This window comes from Crocodylus siamensis, chromosome 1 (assembly GCF_052110815.1).
Source record: "Crocodylus siamensis isolate JL-2025a chromosome 1, ASM5211081v1, whole genome shotgun sequence".
In the NCBI taxonomy this organism is placed as follows: domain Eukaryota; kingdom Metazoa; phylum Chordata; order Crocodylia; family Crocodylidae; genus Crocodylus; species Crocodylus siamensis.
This window is the reverse complement of record NC_143395.1, coordinates 386,502,970-386,526,941: the sequence shown is the minus strand read 5'-3', so window position 1 is coordinate 386,526,941 and position 23,972 is coordinate 386,502,970. Positions and strand designations below refer to the sequence as shown.

Here is a 23,972-nt window from a genome sequence, read left to right as displayed (position 1 = left end):
GAGTATTGAGACAAAGGAATGTACTGGACTAGGGATGCAGTTGTGCACTAGCCTGGTGAGTGCAGGTATGGCAGATCCAGGTTGTTGGGGTTCTTTTTAACTGAAATAGGATCTAGTTCTTCAAACACTGCACTCTGTTCTTATGCTGGCTGTAGATTCCCAGGATTGAGGAGTATACTATGAATAGCTCCTTGGGGCAGGACTTGACAACTTCAAAGGATGCTGAAAGGAAAATTCTTTTAATCTGTAATACGGTCTGCTGGTGCACAAATTTCAATCAGTTCCTTCATTTGGTATGTCAGAAAGCCAGTGGAGTCTAATATAGGTAGAGTGCTGTTGTCCTTTAGCATGCTTTAGAATGTGGAGGCTGAGTCCACATATTAGGGTCTCCTATTGTCTGGGAAATGCTCTGGCATTTGTCGTCTTAAGGTGATGGTCTGTCCAAAACAATGGATGGATAGTGATCTTCTCTGTGGAGAAGACCAATCCAGGATGTGGTAATCTCTAGGGGCTAAATCAGATGACCTACGCTCAGGTTACCGTATTTTTCGGACCATAAGACGCACCTGACCATAAGACGCACCCAGTTTTTATGGCAGGAGAGACTGTGTGCCGGTGGCCGGCCATTTTTATTGCCGGCTCCCGGCCACCGGCACGGGCGCCAGCTTCCGGTGTAAACAAGCGGCGGATGTCCCGCTCGGGCTCCGCCGCCTCCACGGGCAAGCTCCACCCCGTCTCCCCGGGACACACACCTTCGGACCATAAGACGCACCCTCGTTTTCCCCCCACTTTTGGGGGGAAAAAAGTGCGTCTTATGGTCCGAAAAATACGGTATTTTCCAAAGCGATTAAGACTCTGGCAGCTAATAGACTTTAATACTAAAGGCCTGTACTTGTATCCGGTCACAGTTCAGCTCATATTGTCAGAACAAGAACTCCAAGGGCACTGAGTTCCATCCATTCTGGTATGGACAAATAGTTTGAGATCAGTACCATAACCCCTTAAGGGTTGGCCATGGTTAATATGTAGGGTTGTCAGGCATCTTAATAAAAAATCTGCAAGTCTCAAGATTTCTCAGAGCAGTCAGGCAAGTCAGATACCCTTTGTTTTCCCCAGTCAAACCAGTCTTTTCTAAGTGGGATCTAGCACTGGTGCTAAAAGCCCTTAACACCTATACTTTTGTTCTATTAACAGTCACATTATCATGTGTGTCAAATCCCACTTCTTAGAAACCATCATGCTGCTAGACAAGGCTTGATGCTAGCTGTTCTATTCATGCAGGAACCTTGTTGTGTATTCCATGATGATAAAATGGTTCTGTGGCATGCAGAATTTTTCTTACCAAAGGTGAATTCCTTTTGCTATATATCAGGCACTTTTTCTCATAATGCTGTCCCAATACTGTCCAAATCTACAACATTCTACTGTGTACTGCTACTGAGAAACTGTGATATAATCTGGATAAACACTAGAACACTAAAGACCTGCTTCAGGCACAGTGAATCAACAAGCCAATTTAGCTGCTTTGTGTCTTTTCACCTGAAGTAGTGCAGTTTTGAAGTATTCTAAGTTATGAATTGTGGAGTGTATTAGAGCAGTGCTTTCTGCTTTTTCTTTTTTCTGCTTCCTATCTGATCTGATGCTCTATGTGCCATATGCCACGTGTGGGACCTGTGCTGCAGGTTGGCCACCCCTGTGTTTGAGCATTAAACAAACCTATTCCTAAGGGTTTGTTTAATGCTCCTTTAAACAAAGGAATAGTTTAATTCCACACATCTAATGATACTGTGGGCAGAAGAACTTGTATTTGAACTGGAGTCTATAGAACCTATCTTCTGAAGAGGTTTCCTTTGGGCTTTGGACAGTGATCCAAAGTAACATGCCTTCCAGGCATTTACTTAAAAGGGGAGAATCTATTTCAATCTGTTTCTTTATCCCTGTCTACTTGACATTCCGGGCTTATTATTTTCCATGAGTCAGGATTTTGGGGAGAAATTGGGGAAGTTCCTTACCTAATTTCCTTTCTGCCAGCAGCATCTTCCACAATTCTAGTAACCCTGCTTTGGCTTTATTAGCTAAGGAGCAGCATTCAGTTTCTTCTTACAGTTTGTAGGCCAGTTAATTTACTATGCACAGTTCACGGGTTGCCATTAATACTTTTTTGTAATTTTTAATTCTGAAAGTTTTTTATACAGCATTGAAATGACTCTTCTCGGGAGGGGTGGTTAAAAATAGGAACATCCCCAGCATCAGATATGCTGCAATGCTAAACAACCTCTGGAACTGCAAAGGGAAGGGGGATTGCCTCCTGCTTTGCAGAACTATGGGGAGATGCTGCTAACAGCAGAGTAATGTGAATGGTCTGTGACCAGGCATTTCAGTCTTAGGAAATAATTGTGAATATGCACATTGAAATCCCTAGGGATGTTGCATTGGATTTGTTTTGAGAAATACATTTATAACCTTGGCTGTGCATTTTTATTTATTTATTTTTTTTTAAGGGAGAGGACATATTTACTAACTCAGGTATTTAATTTTTACATGGTCTCTAAGTTAGGCATATTAATAGTTCCATAATCCCATTAAAGGTTCTGTTGCCTAATCCTCCAAATCAGTGGGTGTGTCTACACATGCATGTACTTCAGCCTAGATTTATTCTGCATTAAAATACTGCAGGGTAAGGGTTTTCGAGTAGGTGTCTACAAGTGGTGGGGATTAGGGAGAAAATTTGCTCCCAGTTCCCTGCAGCCCTGCAGTGGGCCCCTGCCGCCACTGGGGGGCAGCTCCAGGCTCCCCCTGAGGGCTAACCCAGTAGCTGGCAGGGAGCACCAGCCAGGAGACAGCCTGCTGCTAGCTGTCCCACTGGCAGATTGGGGCAGGGGGCTAGAACCTACCCCTCCCCTGCAGCTCTTTCCAAGCCCTATGCCTTGATCACCCAATTGGGGCACAGGACTGGGACCTGCCCCTGACCAGAACAGTTCCTGGCCAGCCCCAGGCTGCACAGGGAAGTGCGCATGTACATCCCAGACCTAGCTGGGAACTGCCTGAAACAAGGCAGTCTCCAGCCACCTCCAGGCTGCAAGTTCTTCCCCGTGCAGCCTGGGAACTGCTCCAGGCTGAACGGGGAGCTGTCCAGCTCCCAGCCCCTGTTCTGCAGTCACAATTGCAGTCGCAGAGTACGGGCTGGGAACAAACTCGGCAACTCTGCAATTGCAGGGTGGGGCCTTGGAACAAGCTCCCAGCTCCTGCTCTGCAATAAGGGTCTCCCAGCTCAAGTCTTGTGACTGCAGAGCGCAGGCTGGGAGATGAGTCTCCCAGCTCCCCACTCCCCAATAGCAATGGCAAAGTGGAGGCTGGGAAATAAGGATCTCTCAGCCCCCGTTCCCTAATCGCAATCTGGGAGCTTCCTGCTGCCAGGGCAGAGGTACATAATCCCCACCCAGGCTCCTGTGGGAAAGCCTACTCTAGTGGCAGGCAGCCCCTGGTGGATGGCTGAGCAGGAACAGATTTTGCTTCTGGTCAGGTGTCTACACGAGAACTACACCGCCATTACTAATGCTAAGTAAATTTGCTATTTGCATTTGCAAAGTTTACTGTGAAGTAAGCATGTGCACATGTAGACACACGTATTTACTTTGCAGTAAACTACGCTAATGCAGAGTTAAACATCTTTTGTAGGTGTGCCCAGTGTGGCTTAAAAGATCTTCAGAGAGGGCATTTAATTTATTATTTCTAATTTTGTTTGTGATTCCCATGCATATACCATGTTTTGCTTAAAGGTAACAACATTATTTCAAGTTCAAGTCTAATTTTTGGGCAACAGTATTCCAGATTCTCAGTATATAATTGTTGTATAAGCAAACAGTCAACCTTATTTTGCTCTTTTCCATGTATTATCCCCTAGTATCTTGACCATTTTCAAAGGTGCTGAGTACTCCATCTGCTTTATAAATTATATGAGATCAAATAGTGGAAAGTACCAGATAAAAACAAGACCAAAAAATACTGGATTCTACAAACTCAGTCCATCTGTTTGCCTAAGTTTTGTACCTTTGTGGTTATTAAAAATAACCTGGGAAATGTGATTTGGCTGTAAATCAATGCATTGTTGTCTTTAGTCTTTAGAAAGCCTGAAAGGTGAGAGAGATTTGAGGAGTTTCATTCATCTTAGTGTGTTTTCAACTTTTGGAGTGTGAAGATGGCTATTTTTTATGTTAGATGCAGCTCTTTCAAGCTTTGCAGCTAATAGCATTACCTGGATATATAACTGCTGTACTTGTTTGGCAATCCTAGATTGCCACATTTGTTTCTCTGGATATCAAAAGTCCAAGTGGCTTGTACCCATCTTCATGAGATCATTTTTATGATGGACAGAAATCTGTGACACGGTGACAGAGACTGAAAATGTGGGTATAAACAGCGTAATCGTTATCATTTTATTTATTTTAAAAGATCGAAATATTTTTCTTTTCTTTTTTTTTTTTTTTAAGTTCCTGTATCAGTATATTGAGTTATAATATTGTAGAACTGAAAATGATTGGGCTACATAAGGTGTTATATGTCTTAAATAGACAGAAATAGTGATGGACGTGAGCAGATGCTTGGAGAATATGAAAGTTGCCTTTAGTCTTTTAATTTCATTTCTTTTATTGGTTTTATTCTTCTAAGAAGGACACTTGAGCAACCATGATTTTAAGTCAAAAGTTTTTTATAGGTGCTTATGTAAAAGACAAAAAATAATTTCCTGATTACTTGTGATAGGTGTGGGTGGATGGGGTTGTGTTGAGGGGGGGGTGATATGCTGCTAAGCAGCCTCAAGTATTGCGTATTCTCAGATGATGCTAGCTATCTAAAGTATGTAACCTCCGAGTTGTGCAAGATCTATATGCAGGTAAGTTTGGTATTATATAAATAGTTTATAATATTCAGCTGTTTGAACTGATCTGAAGCAGCTGTAGTTACAACTGTGTCAATTTAAAATTTAAAGTTAATGTTTTCTTTAACTGTGATTTTGAAAGTTCCTTTTCCCCATAGACATTATTCTGTTCCTAAGTGTGTTAACCTTTTAAACTTTTTTGTAGGCTGTAAGCTGCTATATAAACAAGATTTTGCAAGACGGTTAGGATTGAGATGTGTTACTTGTAATTACTGCTCACAGCTCTGCAAAAAGGGAGCAACTAAGGAACTTGATGGTGTAGTGAGAGATTTCTGCAGTGAAGAGTGCTGTAAAAAATTTCAGGACTGGTACTACAAGGCAAGTAACTCAGAATTTTTGACAAGAGCACCAAAATTACAAAAGACAAAAATTCACTTGTGAGGATATATTCAAGGATCGTGCAACAAATATGGCTTACTTCAGCACGGCATTTGCTACGCAATGAGCAAATGTTCATTTTATCATTTCAGTTTTCTCATAACTTAGAGCAGCATTTCCACCTGTCTGTCTGTTAAATCAGTTGGCAAGGGAAACTTGAGTTTCAAAGTAACAAAGAACTACAATATATTTGTTACTTTAGCACTGTAAAAAGAACTATTTTTTCTCCCTTGATTTGAGAAAATATTTTTGCTGATTTAAATTTTTTCGTCTTGTATTCAAAATGTTGAATAATACTTTAGTGGCAAATAGGTGGGACCTTGGATAGGCCAAAGATTAGGTTAGCAGAGTTTTTCTTCTTCCCTTTTTTTTGCCTCTTTTTGTCTCTTCCTTTTTCCCCACTGTTTGTGAACTTCAGAAGCCTTGATTGTTCAGTATGTCCCAGTAGAAAGAATGCCAAAGAGAAAAAAACGAGACCAAATGGATTTTTTTTGTAACAGTTTAAATCAAATATGACGGCAGCTTTCTCTAAATCTCTGGAAGTTTGACTACATTGTGAAGCACAGATGGCCAAGATGGTGCATTAAGAATTCTTTTTGGAGAGAAATAAAAGTGAAATTGGACTGGGTTTAAGATGCAATTAGGACTGTGGATAAAATGTTGGGTCTCAGTGAACAACCTGGAAAACTACATTGATAATATCAAAACAAGAACTACAAATACAAATGGATACAAATGCAAAACCAGACAGGAATTCAAAAATCATCATCTTTCTATAACTGTACAGCCTGGAAACAAGGCAGTGAAAAGCATGAAGTATCAGAGGGCTAGATACAGTTCAATAACCCAAGATGATCAACCTACCAAAACGACTTGACTCTGAAGAGATACCTGGTATTTTGGATTGCAATTTCCAGAAGTCTTACAGCCTCATGTTGTAAATAGGCTTTATTAGAATACTGAATGTAGGGGTCCAGTTAACATTTTAGAAAAAAAAACTGCTGCAGACCAGAAATTTCTTTTTCTAAACTGTCTTATCTGAAACAGGATAAAAATGGTCTGCATTTTTTTAAGCCTTATGAGAGTTTTCATAATATTAATTTGATGAACAAGCCTTAAAACTCAGGGGTCAGAGGTTAAAGTTTATCCCTTATAAAAAGTGCCTACTGATAGGGGAATCTAATGCAACTGAGCTGTTTTGACCAATCTCTTGGTTAGGAATGCCAGCAAAGAATAGAGTTCTTGGGGCATTCACCTAACTGGCTTAAAATATCCAAACTTCCAACGATTCTGATACAAATACGGGAAATGCTTGAAAACTTTGACCTCACACACTCTTCTTGGCCATGTCATAAGGACCTAATTTGAATGAACCATTGTGTCTGCTTAAGAATTGCTGTAGTTAGTGCTAGTGGTTTTTGTGGCAAAAGCACTTCAATTTGAGCAGACTTATTGCTAAGTTGTAATTTTGATAACGTTGATGGTCTGTCTGTTAGACATTTTTCTTCTTCTTTCTTAGATCTTATACTCAGTGAAATTCATATTAATTTGTTGAATGGTTAAAATATTAAATTTGAATTATTAAATGCTTCTTCCTAAATCAGTCATAGCACTCAAGTTTGAGTTTTATTCAGTTAAGAAAGATGTGCATGTCCTTTTACAAGGATTTGGAAAATGTATATTTTGCTGAAAGTCTCTTTCTATTCTTACTGATTGCCTTTTTTAAATAGAGCCACTCTATATTATGATTATCAGATTTTTGCAATCTGCCTTTTATTAATGTAACTGTTAGCTAATATTTTTTGCCAGTTGGGGAGCAGATAGAACATGAGTAAAATGTAAAAAGAATGAATGACCCCCAAACTTACACCTGTTAGGTTTGATTAAAGAAAAGCTTTAAGTCTTAATTACGTAGAGCACAGCATTACAGTAGAATTTCAGTAAAGATAACATTACTACTACTTAAACACCTGCACATTGCATTCATTAAAAAATGTCTGTCTTCATTATCTATGTCTAATTTGTTTTAATTGGACAAACTTTTTAAATTAACAGGTAGACTGCATTAAGGTTTTAGAGAAACAAATGCTAAAGAGATCAGCCCTGGGGCTGAAGACCTTTATGCAGCTAGCTAGCAAGCATAGCAAAGACAGCAGCAATACTACTTCCCATACTGTTACAATATCATGCATCAGCCCTCATCAGGAGGGTCAAAGAGTAAGAGTAGTTCTGTCCTTTTTCCTCAGCCAGGAGTCCCAACACAGTTGTCATTTAGTGCCAAGTGTGATGTGGCATGTATTCATTAAGAAGGAGGTGAAGTGAAAGGTTCTGTGTTGTGAGCCTAAGCTAGCAGCCAGAACAACCTCGCTGAGGTCCAAAGAGGGCCCAGGTGCAGTTATTCAAGAGGACCCAGGTGCAGTTGCTGCTGTGTGGCACAGGTGAAACCCCAGATCTGGCTTGCACGCCATAGGTTGTGACCCCTGCCCTAAGCCATCACCCCTTTCCCCCTTTACCAGCTCATATGTCCACCTTCACAAACATAATGGTTTAGATAGTAATCTAAAAAATCTGAAGTAGGTGAGAACTTAAAATATAAATGTAATTATTTAACGGAGTGGTTCCTGGCCTGAGTTATAATTTGATTTTTATTGTGCAAGAGCACTCCCGTTCCAAACTTTTGAATTTAGAATAAAAATAGCCTCTACCACACTTTGTCTAAATCTTTGGAACCACTGTCAAAGAAGAAATAACACTTGTTTTGTGGCCATGTGGAGGCAGTGACTCAGGTCAGGTAAATGATTGGGCTAAGCATGTATATCTTCAGTATACGTATAACTATACCTAAAGATAAACAGAAGATGATACATATTCATCTAAGACTGAAAAGTAGGTGAGGAGTCGCAGGGGCAAAGGTATATTCTGGAAAATAGCTGTCAAAAACGGCAAGATTTATGAAGGGTCAGAGCAGAGAAAGCCACTATAATGTGAATAAGGGGGAAGCATGACACCAGGTTCCTGAAGCAGGTTGGAACAAATCTATAGTAAGTTGAAAACTTTGTCCTTAAGTGTTGCACTTTATATATGTGTGAAGACACACCCTTGATTTTATACATGCTGGAATCAGATCTGTGTCTGGGGGAGGAACCTATGATACCGATTCAAAAGAAGGCAGGAATGAATGAAGAGATGAAGCCAAACTTGTGGCATAAACAGAGAATGTTGAGAAAATGGTGAAAGAGTCGTAGAAATTCAGCATTAGATATGATGTGTGGATAAAGACAAATGAAAAGGAGACGGGGAGGATAAGGTGAGAGGCTGGAGTTAAAGTTTGAGTCAAACTCCACAGATTTTATCTAGTCAAAAAGGTAAGGGTTACAAATAGGGAAGAAGACAGGGTGGAGATGCATTGTATTGCCTAACTGAACCAGATATAGAAGCCAAGTCTTGTTATGAAGTGGAATAACTATCAAGATGATATGGTTTGACAGGAAGAGCCAGAACTAAATGTTCCTATATAAAGTAATGATGAGGCAGTCCAGAAGGAGGAACGGGTCATTATAGCTAAGTTTTAACTGGGGAGGAGAGAAATAGGGGGAAAAAATGACTAAAGAATACAGCTCCTGAATTTCAAAGATCAAGTAGCTAGTCTTGCATTGGGGGTGATGCTTCCCTGATACAGCTAATAGTCCAAGGTATAGATGGATTTTTTTCTGTAGCTGGTCAGCTGGGAATCTAATGGTAATATTAGTATCATCAAGCTTCAGAGTCAAACCCTCTTTAAGAAACTGGGATGGAATACAATTCTCAGAACTGTTGTTTGACTTTCTGTAGGTTCTGTGAGAGAGTGCTTATGTTGAGTCGTAGGCAGAAGGGTGTATGCATTTTTAAAAAATAGATACCAGAAGTTGGACATGAAGTTCATACATGAATAACCTAAGTATCAGAAAAATCTTGACTGACACTTTTAGCAAAAATTAAGTGACCAAGAAATGACACCAGGCCATTATGTGAGCTCAAGCTCAAGCACAGGAGGGGCTAAGTGCCGTGCTATGTAAAGATGCTGTATATAATATTGAAAAAGTGAATGTGTGTAAATAGTAATGATATATTAAAAGATGGACATACCACTTAAGTTCTTGTCCTTGAGCTAATTATCGTGGTGTCCTTTTCGATAGGTTATTTGAAAACTGCTAGTTCTTAGCATGCAAGCCTTATGCATCTACAGTGCTCCATGTCTTTACAAACGAATGCTCTTCTTTTTCATGTACTGCCTTTGATCAGTAGTTGACAGGCTTTTTAAGCTGTGATCTAGTGACACAGTTCAGGTCAGAGGTGAATGGGTGGGTGGGTGGGTAACAAGACCCAGCTGCTGCTGCCACTTTTCCCTGTGGTGCCACTGGAAGCAACTGCTGCCAAAACCACCTGCTGGTGGAGCACAGCCTGTCTCTGGACCAGATCAAATAGCTCTGCAGGCCAGATCTGGCCCCACCCTTAAATGTTTGGGGGGAGAGGGGGCCTCAGGCCATCTCATTCATCAAATCTATTTGAGATTCCCATGTTACCCATGAACTGTTTTTTTGCGGTTTTTTTCCTGTTTTTAACCATTTTTGGCATCAATAGACATGATCAGTTTTGAAGAGCATGCAGTCATATAACAAGTCCTGGTTTACAGAGGAAGTGAAACTAGTACCCTCAGTATTTTGGATCATAATTTATACTATGATGTGTGTTTACTTTAAGGGAACTTTATTTAGTTAAGAAAAAAAAAGCTTGGACCTTGTTTGCCCAGGTAAAACAATCATGCCCTCTATTGAAAACCACATTAATGTAATTCAGAGCTAAACATGTAGACTTCCAAGACTTCACCTACAAGCTTCATGTACCCCTAAGCACTGAATTTCTAACCAGAAACACTGAAATGGCTGAAAGAGATTTCTTTTAAATTTATATTCATTTGTTGCTGTTAACTTGGAGTGAGGTAAACTTTGTAAAATTAAGTAAGTATTAACATTTATTCATGTGAAAATTTTTCTACTAGTAGACAAGGTCCCCCTAACCAAAGATCTTGTAATCTAGTTGAAGTATGATACATAAGGCAACAGTTTTATTGTTGTTTTTTTCTTTTTTGACTTCAATAAAAAGCGTATCTATTTCACTGTTAGTTGGAAAGAATCATTAGAGTCTCAGTGTCTCTCTTTCTCTCTGTCTCTCTCTCTCCCCCTTCTCTTGTTTTGTAAAATGTTTCAGTAGAACTGCTAAAAATGGTTCCATGGAATGTAGGTTTCTTGCTGAATGTGCAGATATGAACTAGTTTTATGGACTTAAATGTGTTTTAGTGAAATAGAACCGACTGATTCTTTTTTTTCATTTTTACATAGTTGAAAACCGAGTGATTGTATTTATACAGACAAACTAGAAGGTAACATAAATTTTGTGGCATGGCAAAGTCTGGTAAAAATAAGACTTGTGTCCATTAAAATTACTATAGAATCAATGAGAAAAGACTTCATTCTTTTTAAGTAGCTTTTTAATATGTAATTTTAAAAAAAAAATTTTTCTCTAAGTTCCCTTTTTTAAAATGATAAAATCTTCCTTTGCATTAAGGCTGCCAGATGTGACTGTTGTAAGTCTCAAGGAACTCTCAAAGAGAAAGTGCAATGGCGTGGAGAAATGAAACATTTTTGTGATCAGCACTGTTTACTGCGTTTCTACTGTCAACAAAATGAGCCTAATATGACAACTCAAAAAGGACCTGAAAACTTGCATTATGGTATGTGATGCCTTATAAATGTTAAATGACAAAATGTAAAGAAAAATATTTTATAAGGAAGTCTCACAGATTTCACATGTGGATCAAATTTTACTTCAGTTGAAAGATTTGTAGATAGCAGTATGAGCTCAGGTTTGCAAAGTGGAAACTTCTCTAAATGAGCAATTAAAAGTTGATTAAATGGTTTTCATTGCATTAAAGGAACCAGCAGCATACCTACAGGCTGCCCTTCTCATAGTTTCATAGTTTCATAGTAGCTAGAGTCGGAAGGGACCTAGGTAGATCATCTAGTCCGACCCCCTGCCTTGGCAGGAAAGAGCACCGGGGTCAGATGACCCCGGCAAGGTGCTCATCTAACTTCCTTTTAAAAATCCCCAGGCTAGGAGCCTGCACCACTTCCCCTGGAAGCTGGTTCCAGGCCCTAGCCGCCCTGACTGTGAAGTAGCGCCTCCTAATATCTAATCTAAACTTACCCTCCGCCAGTTTGTGACCGTTATTCCTGGTCACTCCTGGCAGCGCACGGGGGAACAGGGACTCCCCCAATACCTGCTGATCCCCCCTGACCAGTTTGCAGCAGGCCACAAGGTCCCCCCTTAACCTTCTCTTGTGGAGGCTAAACAGGTTCAGGTCCCGTAGCCTCTCCTCATAAGGCCTGCCCTGCTGACCCTTGATCATACGAGTGGCCCTCCTCTGAACTCTTTCCATATCGTCCACGTCCCTCTTGAAGTGTGGCGCCCAGAACTGGACGCAGTACTCCAGCTGCGGCCTGACCAGTGCCGCATAGAGGGGGAGGATCACCTCCCTGGACCTGCTCGAGATGCATCTGTGGATCTCATCAGTGCAGAAACAGAAAAGGATCTTGGAATCACTATTGATGCCAAAAAGAACATGGGCCGGCAGTCAGGAAGGCCAACCATACCTTGTCATGCATCCACAGATGCATCTCGAGCAGGTCCAAGGCGGTGATCCTCCCCCTCTATGCGGCACTGGTCAGGCCGCAGCTGGAGTACTGCATCCAGGTCTGGGCACCGCACTTCAGGAGGGATGTGGACAGCATGGAGAGGGTCCAGAGGAGGGCCACTCACATCATCAGGGGACAGCAGGGCAGGGCCTACGAGGAAAGGCTCTGGGACCTGAAGCTGTTCAGCCTCCACAAGAGAAGGCTGAGGGGGATCTAGTGGCCTGTTACAAACTAGTCAGAGGGGACCAGCAGGCATTGGGGGAGTCCCTGTTCCCCTGAGCACTACTAGGAGTGACTAGAAATAACAGTCACAAACTGGCAGAGGGTAGATTCAGACTAGACATCAGGAGGCGCTACTTCGCTGTCAGGGCAGCTAGGATCTGGAACCAACTTCCAAGCAAAGTGGTGCTGGCTCCTACCCTGGGGGTCTTTAAGAGGAGGCTAGACAGACACCTTGCTGGGGTCATTTGACCCCAGTACTTTTTCCTGCCATGGCAGGGGGTCAAACTCGATGATCTGCTCAGGTCCCTTCCGACCCTACCAGCTATGAAACTATGAAAATCCTGTTGTGCCAGCCACTCTCAAAACATTTGTCTTATTATAAATTTTGCTTACTGCTTCAGCTGTAGAGAAAATACATAATTAGCAACTAACTGCAAGCAAAATTAGTATAAACAGACCAATATCAGAACGGCAGAGTGGTTTCAAGTGTGGTTCTACAGGTGTTTATTCTAGATCCAGTGGTGCTTAAATTTTTGTAATATACAGGAATATAGAGCTTCCTGATCAAGTCTGCAAATGATGCAAATATAAGAGGGGTTGGAAACACTTTGGCAGGTAGAATTCAGGAGGATTTTGATTAAATTAAACAACTGGGCTATAGGCCATAAAATGAATTTTAACAAGGGAAAATGCAAGGCACTTAGTATCACAGTATCTTAGTGCTTAGGGTCAGAAGGGACCTAAACAGATCATCAGGTCCAACCTCCTGTCTCAGGCAGGAATGGGTGCAGGGGTCATCTCTGTCTAGCCTCCTCTTGAATACCCCCAAGGTAAGAGAGAGCACCACCTGCCTTGCGAGTCCATTCCAGAGCCTGGCAGCCCTAACTGTAAAGTAATGTCTACTGATGTCCAGCTTCTCACTAACAATTTGTGGCAATTATTCCTAGTAACCCTGGGTGGTGCCCAGGGGAACAGACCCTCCCTCAGTTCCCTCCAGTCCCCCCTGGTGAGTTTGTAAACAGCCACCAGATCCCCTTTCAGCCTTCTCTTGTGAAGGTTGAATAGGTTCAGGCCCTTTAGCCTGTCTTTGTAAGGACTGCCGCTTGACCATGCAAGTGGCCTCCTCTGGACTCTCTCAATGGACCCTCTAGCCACATCCCTCTTGAAGTGCGGCACCCAGAACTGGATGCAGTACTCCAACTGCAGCCTGATCAACGCTGTGTAGAGGGGAAGGATCACCTCCCTGGACCTGGTTGTGATGCATCTCCAGATGCATGACAAGGTGCGGTTAGCCTTAACTAACCGCTTCCTCGCATTGGCGGCTCATGTTCATCCTGGAGTCAGCAATGACTCTGAGATCCCTTTCTGCCACTGTGTTGACAAGACGGGTGTTCCTCAGCTTATAGATGTGTTGCTGGTTCCTTCTGCCTAGATGCAGTACCCTGCACTTCTCTGCATTGAATTCCATCCTATTCTCATCTGCCTACGTCTGTAACCTGTCTAGATATAGCTGGATTCTGTCCCTCCCCTCCAGCATGCCCACCTCACCCCACAACTTGGTGTCATCAGTGAATTTGGACAGCATGCATTCTATACCCACCTCCAGATCGCTTATAAAGATGTTAAACAGTACAGGCTCCAGGTGTATACCTAAGGAAGAAAAGACAAATGCCTGAATACAGAATGGGGGATACCCTTATACCCCAATTTCTCTTTGCTTATAGTTTCTAACATTTTCATTCATTCTCTTGTTCATAGAAACTTGTCTAGTAACGTTGTGATAGAGGAGCAATCAGTGCTGGTCCTGTGGTGCTTCCGAATTAAACATTTATCACTGAAAGTTAATTATATGTACTATTTACATACTGAAAACAGTAAATAGGTTAATATTGAATCTCTTTATGTTTTTAGATCAGGGCTGTCAAACTTCCCGAACAAAAATAACAGTAAGTATAGAAAATTACTATTATAATCTGTTTAAATTGTCATCTTGAATGCTAGAAAGGATGCTGTAAAAAAAATAAAAATGATTAAAATAGAACATGAATCTATTATTTTATGTTTTTGTCTCTGATCAGTAAAGCTAGATTGGATAAGTTTTATTTTAAAAATAAAAATATATATCCCTACTATGTCGTTTTACACCTTTTTGGTAAAACAAACCAAAATGCATCTATGGCAGAAGTCAGGGCAGAGGTGCACTGTAGGCCATTTTTAGGTGTTATTTCAATTGCAATTAAGTACTCTCTGCATGATAAACGTTGCTCAAAGGCAGGGTTTCAAGTGCAAAGGCCAGGTCAGTGAGGGAGGGAAAGTGGCATTGCCCCTGCTGACCACCTGGGGGAGCTCTGAGCTCAAACCTGGTCAGTAGCACAACTATAGGTATACCAGCACCATGAGTTGAAATATGTGCATGGGGGGTATATTTTCTGTCCTGTTGGGACCCAGTGTTAGGCAGTAGACGTAGGATGGTAGAGGATTCACCTATCTCACCTCCACCACCACTGCCCACCTCTGCCACTGGAACTGGGGCCTGAGCAACATGTGGGACATATTCCCTCCTCCAGAGCTGGGTGACACCTGCTGAGAGATTTGCTAGGCAGAGTGTGGGGTGGAAGGAATACTTCTCCTACACAGGACCCACTGGGGATTCCCTTCCCATAGTACTGGGCAAAGTGTTGAGTGGGGGGAAAAATGCTTCCACAATGGAGGCAGGCAGGCAAGGGAAATCCCTTTCCTGGCTGGAAACAGGCAAACAGAGAGGACCAGGCATTTCTCTCCTGCAAAGCCAGGTGCAAGGGAGAAATCCCTCAACTGCTCAGAGCAAGGTGCTAGAGATTCCTTCTCTTTGTGCTGGCAAAGTGTATGGGGGTATCCCCCCCTCATGAAGTTGGGTGCAGGGAGAGGAATCCCTCCCCCACTGATCCAGGGGTACCAGGAGCCAGGATTTCCCCTGCACACCTGGATCCATTTGAAGAAATTTCCCCTGTGCACCTGGATCCATGGGAGGGAGGAGGTGGGAATGGGGATCTTCCATCACTGGGATGCTGCTGCAGATAGGTGTCTGGTGATGTCAAGTGTACCAGGGGAAAAAGCACCGTCTATTAGAATTTTAAAGATGTAGCCCAACCTTGAAAAGTGAAAGGCCAAAATAAGGCCTGTGATCTTACAAACAGCTATTCCCTGGAGTCTTCCTATTACTGCATATACTTCACTTGGACTGACAGACTGAGTGTAATTAATTTCCAAGGATTTGTGTCTGTGTGAAGGGACAAAAGTCACAGGCATATATGGAGTACAGAGTAGCCTTAACTTTTGACTTAAGTTATTTTGTTCCAGAAAATGTTTTAATAATGGTTTATTTCGGTAGATAACTTAAATTTAATTAAAAAACTTTTTCTGTGTCTCATGCAGGGTTTTTGTAACAATTATTTTTCAAGGGAGATAGACTGGCTTCTTCAGGCTCCTTAAGTATTTTAAGGAAAACATATCTAGGCTTAGGGATAGCGAACTGTTAAATCAAATAGAAATTTTAAAATATGTTATTTACAATAATTTAGATAAATGTTTTGAGCTATTTGAGTTTGCCCTAGTAATGAGGAAGATCAACCATTCCATATTTCTAAAGCATCTAGCATTTTTTGTTAATTAGAAACTTATGGACAGCTTACTTCAGATCCAGAAACACCTGAGATCCAATAGAGACTTTTACATTTTAGAAAACACACGAGCCACTGCTGCTAAAGTTCTTTATCATTTAATTGTTTTACCACTTCCTTTTTGAAACATTGAACATTCTTTCTCATTTTTATTTTGTGAGACAAAATGCATATGAAAATCAATTTGAAAATAGCTTTTTTTGACAGTGGGTTTATTTGGAACTAATTCAAGCCTAGATAATGTTTTATCATGGAAAAGTACTTTGATATATGGATCGTTGGACTTGGTGCATTTCTAGAAGTAGCTTTTGGAATACTGTTGAGGAGCCAGGAGGAAGAGCTTGAATTACGTATTTTCAGGATCTTAGAATAATCCTAAGTAGAAAGCTGGAGTTAAGAAATGAGTAGCCTTGATGGAGTGAGGACCTGTGGGTTCTAATGCATTTAAAAAAGGTCAAATTTTGAACCTAAAACCATATAGCTGTTTTGTTTTTCTGAAGTTTGGGTTTTTTAAAGTTTTTACAAAAAAAAAAAATTAGCTTTTAGTGCACAGGTTCCTAATATAAGAGCACTCATGTTGATGTATTAAATGACAAAATGGCAAAACATTCTGTACTTCATAGATAAGAGCAGAACTAATTAAATGTTGAGGTTATATTCTAGACAGTAAGTATTCATATTAGAATGATTGATAGCTTAAGATTGATAACTAAAAGCAGTTGAGAACTAAAAAATAAGTGAACAAGTACTGTTGTGTCTTTATACGCGTCTTCCTACTCCACAAATGTTAACTGAGATTTGAAATTGAAAGCTTTGAACAGAAATCAATAATTGAACAACAATAAATGCTTTTTTTAATTTGCCTTTCAATAGGGTTCAGTACCACCTCCTTCTCCAACACCTAATAAGGAGATGAAGAACAAGGCAGTTCTTTGCAAACCTTTGACAATGACAAAAGCTACATACTGTAAACCTCATATGCAGACAAAATCTTGTCAGACAGGTAACAACTGAATTTTAATAGAAGCTTTTATTGCAGGCTTGATGATTTTTTTAAATACTGTTATCTATTTGCAGCCCAGCCCAGCCCCCCCCCACCTGAAGAGACGGCGGGGTGGAGGGGGAAGTCGCTCATCTTGGATTTGAGTACAGGGCAAGGGGGCAGGCAGTTGCTGCAGCTCTGACTCCAGCCCTGAGCCCAGATCATGACCAGAGTCATAGCTGCAGTAACCATGGTTCCCTCTCTACCCCCACTGGGTTCTGGCTCCGTTCCTTCCCATGGTACGGAGCACATGCAGACTGTGGCCCCAGTCGCACAGCAGCAGCAGCTCTTGGGCACAGGCTCGGAGAGGGATGCAGAGGCTGGCAGAGGTCAAGGAGCACAGGCAGCACGGATGTAGGCACTGTATGGGGGGCAGGCAGCAGAGAGTACAGGCATTACAAGGGGGGCAGGCAGTTGCGGGAACAAGTGGTAGGATGTCAAGGTGGCTACTTTCTCCTGTGCCTCTGCTTTCCCTGCTGTAGCAGTGAGCAGGATGAATTTAAGATGACACTCTGATAATTTGATTCTATACATGGAAAATTATAACATTTATAATTTTTCTATATATAGAATCCAGTTACTGGGGGGGTCATCTTAAATTCATAATGGCTTTGTATTCAGGTAAATGCAGTCTATTGGTGTGGAATATGCTACAAAATGGGTTTTTTTCTGAGCTCTTCTTGTAAGGTGATATCTGTTAAGTCCCTAACAGTATTTTATCTTCTTTTTAAAGAAGATGACTGGAAAAAAGAGTATGTTCCAGTGCCTGTTCCTGTACCTGTCTATGTTCCAGTGCCTATGCACATGTATAGTCAAAATGTTCCTGTTCCTACAGCAGTTCCTGTTCCAGTAAGTCAGACAAGAGCTTTATCTTTAAACATTATTTCATTCATTTGTGTCTAAGAGAACACTTTGGGTTGCTGTCAGTTTGTAAGTTGTAGTTGTTGATTGACCCTCCCTTTTTAAAGAAGAGCAGCGCTCTGCCATTGACACTAACTGGGCGTCGGACTAGATGATCTGCTCAGGTCCCTTCCGACCCTAGAAACTATGAAACTTCCTGGCCCATTTTTCAGTAAGCCAAGCTCTTACGATGCTGATCTACTGTAGCGGCAGTTTTAAATTATACTTCCATCTGTTGAATGCAAATGGGCAATCAGTAGGAAGCAATATGGGAATAAAGGAAAATGAGAGATTTTGGATCTTGAAGGGATGGCAAAAAAGAGGAGGAAACAAATGCCAAGAAGAATGTGAGAGCTGAAGGGAAAACCAGGGTGAGATTGGGGTTTTAAAACTGCCAGTTAGTTAATCTTGTTAATAGTTATCACTTACATTGCTCACTTTACAGGTGGGGAAAATGAAGCCACAGAAAGAAGTTAATGACTTAACCAATGCCACAGAGAGTGGGTAATTAGAGTCAAAACTAGGATTAGAACTCAGGAGTTCTGGATGCATTCATAGATCACACTGTAAAATTGTGTGCTTCTCACAATGCCGTTTTTCCCTCCTCTGTGTCATTTTTTTAACATTCTGGTTCAGCCATGTTTAGGGTTTTCTACCTGTCAGTACTTGTATACTAGATTCTACTGAGAGAGAAGTCTCTAAGCCATGAATGGCTTCTTTTAAAAGATGGGTATAGTGAGTCTGCATTTCCATGCTTACCTCTGTTACTGGTAGTGATATATTACAAGTAAATTTTTTAAAAAGTGATTGATTTGTGTTTTGCATAGGTGCCAGTTCCAGTGTTTCTGCCCACCACTCTGGATAGCAATGAGAAGATCCTTGCAGCAATAGAAGAGCTGAGGGGTAAAATCCCCTCAAATTCTTTGGAGGCTGAGCTACTGACCATAGCAGAGATGATGCCTGAAGGTGATGGGAAAACAGAAACTACTGATCTGAACAGTATGTTTTTATTTCTGTGACCCATGAATCATTTTGCTTGTGTGTGTGTGTGTGTATATATATCCAAAGGGATTTTAAAATTGCATTTAGATTTTTTTAAATGAAAAATTGCTCTTGGTATTCTTAATTTAATTGAAAATCTTCCCTGTTTAAACCATTTCTAGACTATTCCAGTATAACTGACATGAAGATATTTAAAATAATTCCATGACTCAGTTGCAATGGCAAAAGACCTAGAATCCTTTTCTTTGCTTGGGCCAACCACCTTCTTTAATATGTCTAGTTTAAAACAAAAACTCTAGTAAAAAAAACAAAAGAACACTCACCACATTCAGGAAAGTTTACCTCTGCCATTGTGTCTGACCAGTTCTCTGAATGGCAACAAAAAAAATCTGTTCTTGCAGCAGCACTTTCCTGTGGTGTTTTTAAGTGCATGTGACTTTGAGTGACTTAAAAGCCCACGGAAGCTTTCCCTTAGCCTTTTTTTCCACTGTTTCCTCCAAATGTATCCAGAGATGTATGCACATATTTTGGCTCTGATATCCAGGACAATTACAAGGCTGCAGAAGTTTCATCTGTCATATTTTAATGCCTGCAAAACCAGAGCCATATTCCCTTCTCGGCTGATGAGTTGGAGGCATTACAGGACAAGCTTTTCCAGGTTGCCATATGCTTTTTACTAGATCTGTTGTCAGAATATGCAAATATCTGTGGATGGAGCCCTTCCTATGGAGACAGTTTGGTGCCAAGCTTCTTTAAGAAGTTAGGAAGATTCCCTTTTCACTTCTTCCCTCCTTTTTTGGTTTATCCTTGAGTTGCTTATTCCTCCTTAACCCTTCCCTCCTTGGTTCTTACATGGAATCCAGACTCCCTTAGCTAACAAAGGCAGGATAGGCAACAGGACACCTCTAGTTTGAAAAAAGTTTGCAAAATAGAAAGCCAAATATGAAATGATAGTTGAACGCTGTCTTGCCTAGCAGAGTAAGTAAGGGAACGCTAAGTTTCTGCATTGTCTTGGCAGTCACAGGAAGCAATTAACTGGAAAGTGTTTTTTTTTAAATTTAATTACAGGTGTAATAATTGAATCAGACCTGCTAAACTCTGATACAGAAACACAGACAAGTTTGCCTGATGTTCCGTATGAACCAGACCTTGATATTGAGATTGATTTTCCAAGAGGTACTTGGCTATGTTTATAATAATCTGAAATATTGTATTGGTAATCTTCATAACACTGTGGATAGTAAACTGTATAGCCATTTCTTCAGGACAGTTTTGACTGTAGGCTCTACAGGTCTTCCTCCTTTTGGAAGGTGACTGTTCAGCCTTTGCAGACAGAGGATGTTTAGAAGTAGAGCACTTTGCTCTGGCTCCAGCAGGAGGAGGACAGGGTGGAAAAAGTTGTCTGCACTGTTCAGCTGTAAGCATGGGCTTGGGAAAACTTGTAGAGCTAGAGGAAAATCATGGAAATATGTCTGTATTGCCTGATGCCTGAATGGAGAGTGAAGTGGAAGCCTGGATGAAAAAGGAGAAGAGCACGCTTAATATTTAGCAAGTAATAAGCTTGTACCTTGCTCTTTAGTGGAGAAGGTAATAGAATTTTGCAGAATTGTCCAATTGCCCATTCCTGTCTTTAAGAGTGGTTCTGATTTAGATTGGTAGAGACCTCCAGAGGCCCTGATCGGTGAACGGCAGTCCTGTTCTTGGCCGCCAAAATCGCTTCCCTTCTAGCTCTTCCCTGAATGCACATGGAGATCCGTGCCTGGAGACAGGGATCAGTTCAGCTCCAGCTAAGCTCCCATCCCAGATGCCAAATACTCTTGGGCATTGCAGCAACCATTTTTGCTGCAGAAAGTTCCTTGCTTTCTCAGTCCTGTAGGTAAAGTAGAACATCCAGAACTGGGTTTCAAGGATTACTTATTAAGATGGACTTTTTTTCCTCTGAGCAAGCATAGCAAGGTACCTATTAGGTTTTTTAAAGCTTCTTCACTGTATGGAGGCTTGAGGTGCAAGGATAAGGATATATGCAAGAGTGTTCTCCCACTTCTGTTCAGTTAGTTGTCACTGTATTTATATCTAACAATCTCCATTGTTTGGCAGAGTGTCTAGGGCTAAGGTGCTGGAGTTAACTGGTTACAACATCTAGGAGGTTATAATAGAACCTGTTAGTCTCAACAATTAGTCTTTATGTCTTCTAATGTCATGCTGCTTTATACTTATTTATTATTGGGTCACTTGTTCATTTACATATTGGCTGAAATCTATTGATTTCATTTCTAAAGTTTGCATAAGTGAAAGGAAAATTGGAAAAAGTCATGCATTATGTTTTTTAATAAGGTGCAGAGTCCTAGTGGCTTAAGAAGTCATTAAAATGTTATAACACCTTTGAAAATTGTTTTAAAAATAACTATTTTGATACTTACTTTCAAAATTCTGAAACCTACGCCAAATATATTTGCCTTGTAATTGATTTATGTAGTTTGTAATCTTTGATCATGTAATTTTGCAGACATTTTTAATAATAAGTTTTTAATATTTGCAGCGGCTGAAGAGCTTGATACAGAAAATGAATTTTTGCTGCCTCCTGTTTTTGGGGAAGAATATGAAGAACAGCCAAGACCTCGATCCAAAAAGAAGGTAAAAACTAAAAATCTATTGCTAATTAATATTGTAATATGTCTTGTTTATTCTTTGAGTTGGAATAGTACATGTGTTCCAGTCTTTAAATTAATTCAGTATACAACTTACTTCAGTATTGTTGTCTGGCAGACCAAGTAGAATATTAACTCCTGAAATCTATTCCCATCTTTGATAATGATTTCCATAGTCCTGATCAGATCACTTAACCACTGCTTCAACTTCCTTATTTATGAGCGGAAATAGGAATGCTTTAAACCTGATGTAATGTTGTGGGGAATTATGGAATGAGTTTATGATATAAAATACTTTCAATTCACATGCTTTGCTGTGTAACAGACTCAGCTGTACACGCTTCATCCCAGTCACAAGTCCATTGATACTCCTTGGTACTTAGAATATTGCCATCATTTTCTGAAATTTTGAATGTTATCTGAACGCAGTTATGTAACGCCATGTTATATGCCGGCAAATGGAAAAATGTCACTGAGATGAGCATAGGGTCCTTACTGTTGCAGCTCTCAATATTAAGAGAGATTTATCAACTGCTGTATATACAAGCTAGAAATATTTTCAATTGCTCATACTTTTCCCAAACTTTAAATTTTCCAGTTTGAAGTTCTCGGGGCTTATAGGGCTGACTAAATTTGGCTCCAGCTTTTCCCAGGAGACTCGCAGGGACCTGGCACCTGAGATTCACAAGCCCCTGTGGGGTCTACAGGGCAAGGCAGCAAATTTGCCTGGTCCTGGTGAACCACATCCTAATGCCAGTAATCAGAGTTTGTTTGCATTATGTCTGGGGCAACCCACAGCCAGGTTTCAGACAGGAGCTGCCCAGGTCCCGATGCTGATGACCATCCCACATGTTCAAACTAGAGCCATAAAAAACAGCCACAAAGATGTTCCATATATTTTCATGGAGAATCTTTGTGGCTGGTTTGATGTTTTATGGTACCATAAATTTGCTGAATGTATGGGACATTGTATTTATGGTGCAAGTATATTATTCCTATCATAAATATAACTTGTGTCAGAAACCAATGTCAGCATGTTGAATGAAGTGTATATGTTATAAGAAACTTACCTCCTGGCTCTAGCTGAATTAAATATAAATAGCCTTAAAATACTTTTACAATTTGAAATCTTCCTTGGAATGAGTCTATAATTGGCTTTTTTATTTAAGGATCATATTAATATTAAACACATTATTTCAATAATAGGGAGTGAAGAGGAAAGCAATATCAGAGTACCAGTCTCATGATGATAGCTCTGAGAATTCAGAGTGTAGTTTTCCCTTCAAGTATGCATATGGTATAAATGCATGGAAGCACTGGGTAAAAACTAGGAATTTAGATGAAGATCTGCCAGAATTAGAGGAATTGAAATCAAGTAAGTATTCCCACATATCTTTCATTCAGGTGTTATTATTTTTATTAATAAACCTCTGTATTGGTCTGTATCACTCCTTTTTTTAGAAGCTAATTCCCAAAACAGATATTTTAATTTGTATTTTCAGTGCTCATTAAGTTCACATGAACAGCAAGATTATTTTACTGTAGAAACTGTTTTTCCCTTCCTTTTCTGCCCCCACCCTCTTACTCCCAAAATGCAGGGGAATTTGGGAACTTTCAGAATTTACTGTGACCCCTTTGCGCTTCTTACTGACCCTCACCTCTCTTTTGGGTCTCCTTTAACTGCACAGGAGGGGCACCCTACTCTTCATTAGGGCAGTGGTTCTCAACCTTTTCAGATTCAAGGTGCACCCCTCAGTCTCAAGGCACTCCTCAGAAAATGCCAGCTCTTAGTTTTCACCTCTTTATTTTACTACAGAAAAATAATCGAACAATTCTTCTGTTGCAAAGAACTCAGAAAGACCACAGCATGTCAGAATGTTTCTAACACTATTGATTCTTGTTTAAAATCTCTGGGGTTTATCTTGTGAATCATGTTTGCACACCTAACAGTGCTAACATTGTGTTGCATCTCAAGGCGCCCCAGGGTGCTGTGGTACCCTGATTGGAAATTACTGCTTTAAGGTATCTGCATCTGGGAACGATGTCAGTACCAGAATCCAACATAGACTCTGCTCCAGTGGGCTTAGGTGCCCTTACTGCAGTTCCTGTAAGTGTTCTGTGATATCAGCGTTTACTTTTTTTCTTGGGGGCCAGGCATTTCCACTGTTGTTCTTCAACCCCCATATATCTTAGCTTTGGATCTCAAAAGGTTCCTTTGGACCGTTTTGCCTCTATCTTCTAACAGAAGGAACAGTAGATTCTGGGGATATATATAATGATCTTCACCCTATAGCAAAATGCAGTGCAGTCAGTATATCCCTAAATTGAGCAGCTTGTGGTCCAGTCTTTAACCTCTGAATTTGACTAGAAGTTCTCTGTGGGGACCAGTATACCACTTTTTCAAAGAAAACCAGATAGAAATACTGTTGTGTAATGTAGTATACATTTTCTTTA

General features: G+C 40.6%; 1 protein-coding gene across 2 annotated transcripts in view; it reads left to right on the top strand.

The window, feature by feature from the left end:
* The window catches only part of ZMYM2 (zinc finger MYM-type containing 2), a 104,860-nt gene that overhangs the window by 53,530 nt on the left and 27,358 nt on the right, over positions 1 to 23,972 (top strand). For both annotated transcript variants that reach the window (XM_090029263.1, XM_090029254.1), the window contains 9 exons: positions 5,082 to 5,254; positions 10,919 to 11,084; positions 14,179 to 14,213; positions 16,800 to 16,929; positions 17,702 to 17,817; positions 18,696 to 18,867; positions 19,939 to 20,046; positions 21,410 to 21,504; positions 22,725 to 22,893. In XM_090029263.1, coding sequence (XP_089885389.1) covers positions 5,082 to 5,254; positions 10,919 to 11,084; positions 14,179 to 14,213; positions 16,800 to 16,929; positions 17,702 to 17,817; positions 18,696 to 18,867; positions 19,939 to 20,046; positions 21,410 to 21,504; positions 22,725 to 22,893 — 1,164 coding nt within the window. The remainder of the gene's footprint in view (positions 1 to 5,081; positions 5,255 to 10,918; positions 11,085 to 14,178; positions 14,214 to 16,799; positions 16,930 to 17,701; positions 17,818 to 18,695; positions 18,868 to 19,938; positions 20,047 to 21,409; positions 21,505 to 22,724; positions 22,894 to 23,972) is intronic.